Source organism: Anabas testudineus, chromosome 8, assembly GCF_900324465.2.
Source record: "Anabas testudineus chromosome 8, fAnaTes1.2, whole genome shotgun sequence".
Taxonomy (NCBI): Eukaryota; Metazoa; Chordata; class Actinopteri; order Anabantiformes; family Anabantidae; genus Anabas; species Anabas testudineus.
This window is the reverse complement of record NC_046617.1, coordinates 1,836,645-1,846,944: the sequence shown is the minus strand read 5'-3', so window position 1 is coordinate 1,846,944 and position 10,300 is coordinate 1,836,645. Positions and strand designations below refer to the sequence as shown.

Genomic DNA, 10,300 nt, shown 5'->3' with positions numbered 1-10,300 from the left:
TCATGTCCCATAACATATTTAATTTCAGTTCGATTAAATCAATGCAGCATTGAGTTCTTTTGATCAGATTTCTCTGAACTATTTGTCTCCCATTCAGCAAATTTCCTATTATTTTAATTTCTTCATTTACATTATAAGTCTGAGTTTATAGCTAATTTCACATTAATTACTTCTAGATATTAAGGAATTAACTTATAATAATAAAATCACAGATTAATGATTAATACATTAATTTAAATCAGCTTCTCTCCACGTGTCTGCATCAGCGGAGGAAGTCGCCTTGATTTGAATGGAGATTTGACTGTGTGCACTTTGCACTAGATATGATGGTCATCTGTCACTGATCTCCTCTGGTGAAAAACTTGAATATACCAGCGAGATTAGAACATTTTAACTGCTAAACAGTGTGGTTGTAGATGTATTTATTACAACAGAATTGAAATTCGCTGTTGTTAATAATATAATGCATTATCTTTTATCAATGTGGGTGTCAGCTCTATGATAGTGCGTCCCTTTGTAGAGATATCGTGTGTATCAGTTAATCCTTTGCTTTGCCACTGCTGCACGCCTTATTTTAATACAGGAAATCAAAGACGAAAGAGCAAAAAGCAGCCTGTTGTCTCTCATGAAAAACAATTTAATAGCATGTGCATGAAGAGGTGAGAGCATATAGATTAAGATCACAGCAGTCCTATTGTTCCTGATCTGCTTCTTCCTGAGGGAAGAGAGGAGCAGTAAAAATAGAACAGTGAGAAAATAGGGTGATACTCACAGAGGGCGAACCTCCTCCTTTGGGTTTGGGTGTGGCCCAAAGCAGAGACACCCATTAGACTAATATTTTTTTAAAAGAGCTACTCTCCTGGGAGATCTTTTAGTGTCACAATATGCTGTTGGTGGATATTCAGTAGTTCTATTTTTATGCTGCTAAGAAAACATGACTCAGCTGGAAATCATAGACTTCAAACTGGCCTCTCAGACTACATCTACATTAAGCTGGAAAACTATAAAATGCTGTACTTCTGCCAAAACAACATGCATCCACATCAAATTACTTCAATTATCTCCCTCCACATACAATTCCACCATGTCTAATTGTCCCCCACTGAGCATACCTGCAGTAAAGGGCAGACAAACTAGCCACAGAAAATAAGTGAAATAGAAATAGTATTTGTTTCTATTTATTTTCTTGGCATTCTTTGGAGCAACAAAGACAAATTTACCTCATTTTTAAATGATAAAAATTTTGCTTCCATAGCTTCCCATGCATAGCTGTCAGATTCATCAGCTGTCACCGTGCTAACAAATATTAACAAACCATTAACAATAGTTAACATTTGCTAGTGGGACATTTGGAGTTGGGGTGGCCACTGGAGTGATGAGAGGTTTTCCAGAAGTGGCCATGACCAAGGCGTAATAAGGTTTGAGTTGTTGTTTTGTCAAAGTTCAAATGTGATGTAGGGGATGAGGTCTTGTCTTCTCAAAATTAAAAACACACGTAAGAAACCTCGACATGGGAACAAAACAACCCTCACTGAATGGCTTCTTGCTAAATGGTAAGGGAGTGGTTCAGTTGAGAAAATAGGTGATACTGACAATGGAGAAGTCTTCTGCTATGGGTTTGGGTGTAACCCAAAAGAATGACACCCATCAAGCCCATAAAATAAGAAACTCTCCTGGGAGACCTTTTAGCGTCAGTATGTACTGGGTATTCAACAGTGCTATAGTTCATGATTTTTACTAAAGAACCTCTGACAGAAAAAAGATTATGATCAAAAACCACTGTGTTGATAGGGGTACTGCATTGATTTAGCACTTCCATAAAGTTAGGGGACTGACAAAAGACTTTTTTTCAGTTGGGGTGAGTAGAGAGAGAAGAGCATAGTAGGCAATAACAAGGAAACAGAGGAGTAGTTCAAATGACAAACTAGGATGACATTCACAGTGGGTATACTTCTCATAACAGACAGGGACACCATTCATGTCCATATAAAGAACACACCCATGTCAGATCATTTAGCACCACAACATTATTATTGTAAGATGTTAAGGTTTGAACATGCTTCCAGCAGAGGTCCATGTGCAAGCTCCTCTGCAGGTCAGTGAGCACCATTTGAAATAGTGATATGCATGACCTGCTTTTGTCTGTGTTGTTGTTCTCTGATAGTATAGAAGGTGCTGTGGACCAGTCTACAGCAGCATGTCCACATGTCATGTACATTGTTGTAATTGCAGAACAAGGCTCTGGGCACGCAGAGGATTTTATTTTTCCACCACTTTCCATGCAAGAAGTGTGCAGTGGAATTTAGAGTTTGATGTGATTAAAAAAAGCTATCTGCCTTTATAATCAAACTGCAACATTTAAATAAAGGGGAAGGACCGAAGCAGCAGAAACTAGGATATCCAACAATGCAAAGTCAATTTTTTATTAGAACGACTTAGCTAACTTAACTACTTAGCTAATACTGTAGCTATACTACTACTAATACTAACTCAGGCTTTTCAGAATAAAGAAATCCTTTATGACATTAGTTATTACAAATTAACTGATTAATATAACCCACATACGGATAATATGTGCATAACATGTGTTTGAATGCATATGTTGTCGTGTATGACAAGGGCAGACATTTAGATATAAGCAAGGCAAAAACATCCCATATTTGAAGATACAAGGCCAGAACTTGTGTGTGTAGAGTTGTGTAGTGTGTACATGTGATTCTTGTTTCTATTAACATGCTGAAGACTATAACATGGTTACTTATTAACTTCTGGCCTACTTCCTGAAGCAGTCACAGCAGATATGAATACATACTTTACAGAGGACAGTGTATTTGGAGATATTGTCATTCATTTACAGCTGGAATGTTCCATGTGGAATCTATTCAGCAGAAGATGATCAGTGAATGTTAGTGTGACATAACTGGGAGGACTACATGCTGGATGGGGAGACACATTTGTTCTTGTTAAACCGATTACTTTGTACAGCAAGAACATCTTGTTGTTGGGTTCGTCTAGTCAGAATCACTCCTTCTATCCTTTCTATTAAATACAGAAAACATCCAGCTGCAGTTATGTTCCCTACAAAACACACAAGTGTTTCAGTGGTAAAGAAACATGCTTTTTATGAGTCAGGGTTGACCAAAAAGACTGGACTTATGTTTGCTGGGGTTCCACAGAGTTCAGTGAAATGTCTAATTTTCTTTTCAATCTACCTCTAGGATGTTTTTAAGTTAAAAACATATGTTTCTATCTTTTATGCAGATGATACCCAAATCTACTTTAGCTGGCATGGCACGTTTACAGAATAAACGTGTAGACGTACCACTACCAAATCAGAAAGGTGGTGTGCACTACTACAATTTTATAGACATATTGTTGTAGTTCTCTGATTGTTTAGTCGGCCTATAGTCAGTATTAATCATGCTATTGCTAGACATATTTATATGATGATTACTTTTCATCAACTGTGCACTTGTGTGCGTGTGTGTGTGAGTGTCTCAGAGAGAGAGAGAGATATTTTGTGTGTCAGTGGGAGGGACAAAGCACAGCACCTGTAACTCAGCACCTGCAGCAGGAAACAGACAGAGGAATGAATGTGCACAGAAAAGGAGTAATATGGAAAGAGGAATGGAAATTGTTTGTTAAGATTTTTTATAAATTACTTTAGCCAATTAAAGGCCTTCAGGGTGAACATCCAACCTAACAAACTGCTACCCAACACAACCGTTGACCTGTTCTTGAAATTCAGTCATTTCACAGGTTTAACTTCACTGGATTCAGTTTAGTAAAATGGATTGTGGACTTTCCGTTCTCAAGAAATAGGGATTGAATATTGTAAGGTGAGAGAAAGTTTCAGTCTTCCAGCTACTTTGGACTGAAGAGGCAAGAAGTTGAACCTGCCGAACTCAACCACAGCTGGAAGGCGACAACAGGTGGCTCCACATCCATTTAAAGCAGGTTAGTTCAGCATTGCAAGCGCATTTACTATTGTGTTGTACTTCATTATGATTATGTGGTGTATTTCACTTTCCTTTTTTAGAGAGGGACTTTTACTTCATTTATTTTACAAAGACAGTTATCTTTTCATAGTAAGAGCCCAAAAATTGATGTGATGAGCTTATGTATTGTTGAACCTTTTTTGACCTGTGATCCTTTCTGCCTGTCTGTTTGGGTCTGAACTAAATAGAAAGTTAAAACCAGCTCCACTTGAACCAGGTATAATATTAAAATACTACTTACACATTGATGCATTAGAAAGTATATGTATGGTATGGTTTACTACAGAAGCAGTTATTGTACTAAAAATCTGTAAGCCCCCACTTACATAAGTGAGGGCACAGAAAGACTTAAGACATAATTTAGGTCTTTACAAATCTGCTCAACAATTTAGTTGCTGTTTTATGTATAGACACACACACACACACACACACACACACACACAAGGCGCTTATTGCCCCAAAAAAATAAAACATGCTAAGAAAACCCTTCTCCTTCACTTTTTTCCATGGTGAGAATGTTAAAGAAATAACGTACGTCTAAAACACTATTACCCACCATGACCTCAATACAATTATTACTTTTTGGGTAGTTCCACCAAAAACTGAGAAACTTTAATCTTGTACAAGCAGAATTCACAACACAGCTGCTGCACTGTTTTATATTAGATTGTACAAATGTGAAGTAAAAGTGTGGAAACATCCAGATTTTTTCATGAAATGGAAACCTGCCATCTGCCAAGTGTTTTACACTGAAATGTAAAAAAAAAAAAAAAAACTCTTACCACAACGCATGTTACTGATTCATCAGCAGTTAAACCATCTAAAACTGCAAAGTTTACCCTTTACAAAACAGCTAACAAATACTACTCTGAGGTTGAGGTTTGTGCCAGAACCAGGCTCAAGGAGGGACACGACAGGCTACAACTGGTTAAAACAAGTTTTATTTTAAGTTCTGGAATGAGGGAGTTCTGGGGTGGATGTATCAGAAAGGTCCTGAGATGGTGAGCAGGGCGAAGGGGAAGTGGAGTCCAGTGGAAGTGGAGGTGGTGTGTAGGGGAGGCAAGCTTAGTCAAGTCAAAACAATAATCCAAATCCAGAACAACAGAGAGAAAGGCAAACAGTCTGAGGTCCACAACCCAAATAGATGAGTCCACAAGGCAGAAAATAGGTCAGAATCAGAGAGACCTACAAATACCAGGGCTCAGACAGAGAATCAAGGTCCAGGTGAGCAGATCCAGTCAGTAACAGGTCATCAAATAGCAGGTACAGAGCAAAAAGGCTGGAGGATGTCTTCATAGTTGAAGTGGCACAACCTGAGGGGAACTCAGGACTGCACACCTGTTTATAAGGAAGTGTGTGAGCACAGGTGGAGCTGATTAGAGAGGGTGACGAGGGAGATGCTCAGACAGACAGCATCAATCAAACCATTTATGGACCCTGATACAGGCAGAAACCTGAGGGTTTTGCAACTATATGTTTTTCCCCACAAATTCAAAAGTGGATGCTCTTAAATTGATCATGAATGCTCTCCCAGGTTTAAAGATTTTAAAATAAGTTAATATACAAATTCATTTTCAGTGTAAATTAGAAGTAAACATGTCCAAATAAAAACAGCTTTCCTTAGAAATTCATCAGTCTATACTGAGAGGTAGCCAAGAAATTAAAGATTTCTTTAAAAAGTGTACACTATGGTCTCCAGAGACATGCTGCAACTGGATCCAATCAGGACAGAAGATGCTGATGCAGACAGAAAGATGCAGTGGAAGACACAAGTGCTTATCTGTCCAAGAGACAAGTGTTCTCCTTGAGATACAGATGCCTCACTGCTCCTGAATAAAATAAAATATGAAAATGAGAAAAATGAAATAAACATCGTTAAGAAACCAGTGTACACAGACACTGTGTACTAATGTTGGCAAATCATAAGAGGAGGTTGTAGTGGACTGACGAGTCCAAGTTTTAGCTGTTTAGAACCAAGTGAAGAATATGCAGTACAGGCCTAGGATGCAGAGATTGTGAAAGGATGATAGAAGCCTGCCTAACACCATCAGTGAAGTATGAAGGTGCAAACATGATGATCTGGGGATGCTTAGGTAGTGAGACAGTGGGTGAACTGCCTCGTGTGTACGGCATTCTCAGTTAGCATAGATACCACTCTATAATGAAGAGACATGCCATTCCTTCTGGGCAACAGGATAACATTTTGCAGTAAGACAGTGACCCCAAGCATTCCTCCAGGTTGTGTAAAACTTATCTAGAGAAGAAAGTAGCTGTTGGAATAATAATAACATACTCTATTGGTCACCTTGGGGAAATTGTTGTTGGACATCAGACAATACATGTCAGTGCTATGATGAGTCTTCTACAAGGACAACTTAGCATGTAGCCAGGAGGAATTGGGACCCAGAGGTTTGTAGATATAATAAACATATCTAAACCGCATCGATATGTGAGGGGGAAGCTGGACTTGGTATCCTGGCAACACTGTTCAACCAGCACAGCAGACAGGAAGTTCTGCAGACCGCCTGGGAAGAAATCACACTTGAATATCTTTTCTCATCTTGAGATTTTACCTGACCCACATTTCTTTGCTCAAATATGCTTAAAAGGTAATTGTTTTTTTGTTTGTTTGTTTGTTTTTTTGTTTTGTTTTGTGATCTATTTACACCCATTTGATTGTATATAGCCAACAAAACATAATAGGAGTAAACAAGTGTATAGGTATACATACATGTATACCTCTGTAGAAGTGTTATATGTTTTACTTAATTAGAGATAAGTAGAATATTAAGTACTAGCACTAGGAGTTCTCAAACAGCAAAAAGAATGCGATAGTCAAGTCAAATTGAACAATTTGATGCCACCACCTATTGCATTGCTGTTGTTTTTAGTAGTAGATACAAGTGAGCTACAGAATAATAATAGCAACAGTCTCCAGCTATGTCATGAGACTCCATTAGGGATATACAGTACTAAACTGAATAAAATGCTATTATGCTGACATGCTGATAATACATGCTAGTGTTAGTGTCAGTACCATGCCTGCTAACATCTGGTAAGTACAAAACACAAATATGAGGTTGAGGTCTGTCAACGTTTATTTCCTAACTTTCACATGGGCTGGCCTCTCAACACCAAATCACATTGTCATCTTTTAGTTGTTGAGATATTTATCCAAAAACCCCAAATCATTGTTATTGTAGGCCAAATTGAATGACCAAAGTTAGGATGGAGTCATCCTCCGGAAGAATTTGAAAAAATGTCAAAGAAAAAGGCAAAAATATCAAAGTAATCAGTCAAATAGTTTCCAATAACTATCCATTGTATCTGCTTTCCCAACTTGACGACAGTCGACCTAACATGGTTAATAATGAACAGGTGTACTTGGCTTTTTCTGGGTGGTCCGCTCCAACAGAACTGAAATTGTTTATCAGAGTAATACAACCCTGCTCGACTATCTCAATCAGACCATTATAAAAATGTTTATGGTATTGTTGACTGCTGTCTGGGACCAGCCATTGAGTTTGTTTTTCCTGGAGGGGAAAATTGTTTTTATGACAGCGGTCAGACTCAAGCTAAGGTGTTGTGCATTGTGTACACAACAACTTTGTTGGCCCCAATGCATATCATAAATGTGCATACTGTATCCAGAAAAAACATATCAATATACAGTTCATGTGCTATTGTTGTTTTAAAAGCAATACACATACATGTCAGGCACCACACCACTAAAGATGCCAGCAGTTTGTTTTGTTTTTTTAAGATCAGAGTTTAGTGTAAATAACAAAAGTTCCCTTTAAGAAAAGTCACAGAAATACAAATCATTCTGCAAGCCCTGATGAAAAAGGGTTAACACCCACTTTAGCTGTGAATGTTTATCAGCTGTTACAGAAACCAGGAATATGGCTTAATAATCCTGTTAAAACATTAAAACAATAAGGAAACAACTTAGTTAGAGCCAGGAACAAAAACTAATTGGTTGGGTTAGGTTAGGTTAGGTTAGGTTAGGTTAGGTAAGGGTTCAGTAAATGTCATAGATTGAGAAAAACAAGCACTTACCTAAACAACAACCAGGAAACAGATACTCACTCCTGTTTCCTACTATTATAATTTATTGTATCACTCATCCACCCCAACTTCCACCCAAATGGACTTCATACTACATCACCTACACAATCTAACTTCTGCTCCTCTCACAATGACAGCAGATGCTAGATGTTGCTGACATTTGGCTGTGGCGGACAGTTTTGATGTTAAGTACTTTCTAACCTACTAGTTGGTGCAGTTGGCACCTGGTAGTTGCAAGAGTAATGAGAACTGATAAACCCCACTGAATGGCATGACAATATTCAAATTGGCTTGTGCAGTGCACAGCACAGCTAGGATGTTGATACTTGCCATGCCTTTAAAGTTCTATAGAAGCTATATCAAAAGAGACAAAGGGACCTTCACAACAATCAGTTAGCTGAGCATATTGTGTCTTCATGAAACAGAGAGAGAGAAGAAAAGACACAATAAAACAATGTGGTCTAGTTTCTGTTTGCTCAGCTGCTGTAAAAACTTGCCCTGGGGCCGGAATACAATCAGAAGCCGACCTGTAGCCAGTTTACCTGCCAGCTGGGACAGTTATCACATGTTGATCATTTTTAAAGGCAAATAATAGGACAGTGTAAGTTGATCTGAACAAGTGGTCACATTGCAGTGTTAGTGGCTTATTTCTCTGTTTTAAAATGTAAATGACTTTAACTTTTCACTTTGATACCAACTCTTCCTCTTGCTGGTTATTTACAGTACATTGTTTGTGGTCTAGTACTAATATTCATCCATGTTAGGGAGTGAACGTGAGCATCCCTGCGTGTATACGTACTGTGTATCCACTGTGTATTTTCAGTTTTTTATGGTTTGAGTGTAACATGTTCATTTTAATTAATAGAAGAATTTTAAGAAATTGATAAAAAGACAAGATTAATATTACCGTGTAAAACATCTGTCATTAGTTGGCTTTGCTTAAACACTGACCTCAGCACTCTTGGCCATGCCCCGAGATAAAAACAAGAGTTTACAGAAATGCTAGCAGCTTCACGCTTTGAGCTGAATGCTACCATCAACATGCTTACAATGCCACTTGTAATAGATTAATAGCATATACCGTGTTAACCATGTGTAGCCATAGGTGGTAATTATCTGGTGTCAGCTCAATGACTGGGAGACAAATGAACCTGGTGGGACCAGGTCTTAATTAATTAAGCCACATTAAACCATCTATTTTATTGGATCATTGTGTATTCCAACCCCCTCCAAAGGTCTTGGAACGCAGGCCAATTCTGTTGTGTTTGCTGTACAGTGAAGAATAATTGTATATAAGTCCTCCTGGTTTTGAAAACTGTATTTGTTGTTAAATATTGTAATTATTTGTAATTAATTGTAATATTATTGATAAATCAACATGAAAACAAGAGAAATGTGTGTCTATGCAAGAAAGGTAAGCCATTTTGAATCTGCTTTAAGAAGGACTTTATGATGTTTTGATATAAGCAGCTGTTTTGCAGCTTTTGGCACAACATGTCACTAATTCCAAATGAAAAATGGAATATTAGTGCTTGTTATCTGTTTTTAGCATTTTTGATTTAGGCACAAAATGGGAAATTGGAAAAATGAATCAACTTTTTTTTTTTTAATTTTTCATAAATTTTTCATTTTAAATTAAATAATGAATAAATGAATGATACATGGATTCATATACATGGAAAAAGTCATAGCTGTGCAGTTCTGATTTCAATCTTTTTGTTCCTTTTTTCTCTATCCTCAGCTACAGATCCACCCCAACTTTAATCTATAATGGCTGAGTCGTCTTCAGTCTGGTGGAAACTGACTTTCCTCAGGAGAAAAAAAGTTCTGTATGAAATCCCTGCAGAGGTTGTTGCCAATACAGCCACTGGCCAGCATGGCTCAGGGTCAGCCAACGGAGCCACTGCTCAAGCAGGAGACACTGTTCATGACTCTCAGCTGGACGCACGACTGGAGAGAATAGTGGATAAAACAACAGTCAACAAAGGGCGTCATGTCAAGGTTTCCCACTCTGGAAGGTTTAAAGAGAAAAAGAAAGTTCGAGCCACACTGGCAGAAAATCCAGACATATTTCCAGGAAGTGACCCTTCAAGGGATGAAAACCAGAGGGCTGGCAAATGACAGTAGAAGACTCATAGTAATGCATAGCAACATAAACTCACAATGACCCAAACATTCGGTCACAAATGCATTTAAAGGAAATGCATTTGTAATTATTCAAGTAATATCTTCTG

General features: G+C 37.9%; 1 protein-coding gene across 1 annotated transcript; it reads left to right on the top strand.

Moving 5' to 3' along the window:
- Nucleotides 1–3,603: 3,603 nt before the first annotated feature.
- LOC113161030 (proline-rich protein 15-like protein A) lies at nt 3,604–10,300 on the top strand. Its single transcript, XM_026358523.1, has 2 exons — nt 3,604–3,957; nt 9,808–10,300. Exon 2 carries the CDS (start codon nt 9,837–9,839, stop codon nt 10,185–10,187), a length of 351 nt encoding a protein of 116 aa, XP_026214308.1. The 5' UTR covers nt 3,604–3,957; nt 9,808–9,836; the 3' UTR covers nt 10,188–10,300.

Coding starts and splice junctions, on each gene's coding strand:
- LOC113161030 (XM_026358523.1), top strand. CDS start 9,837: ATGGCTGAGTCGTCTTCAGTCTGGTGGAAACTGACTTTCCTCAGGAGA.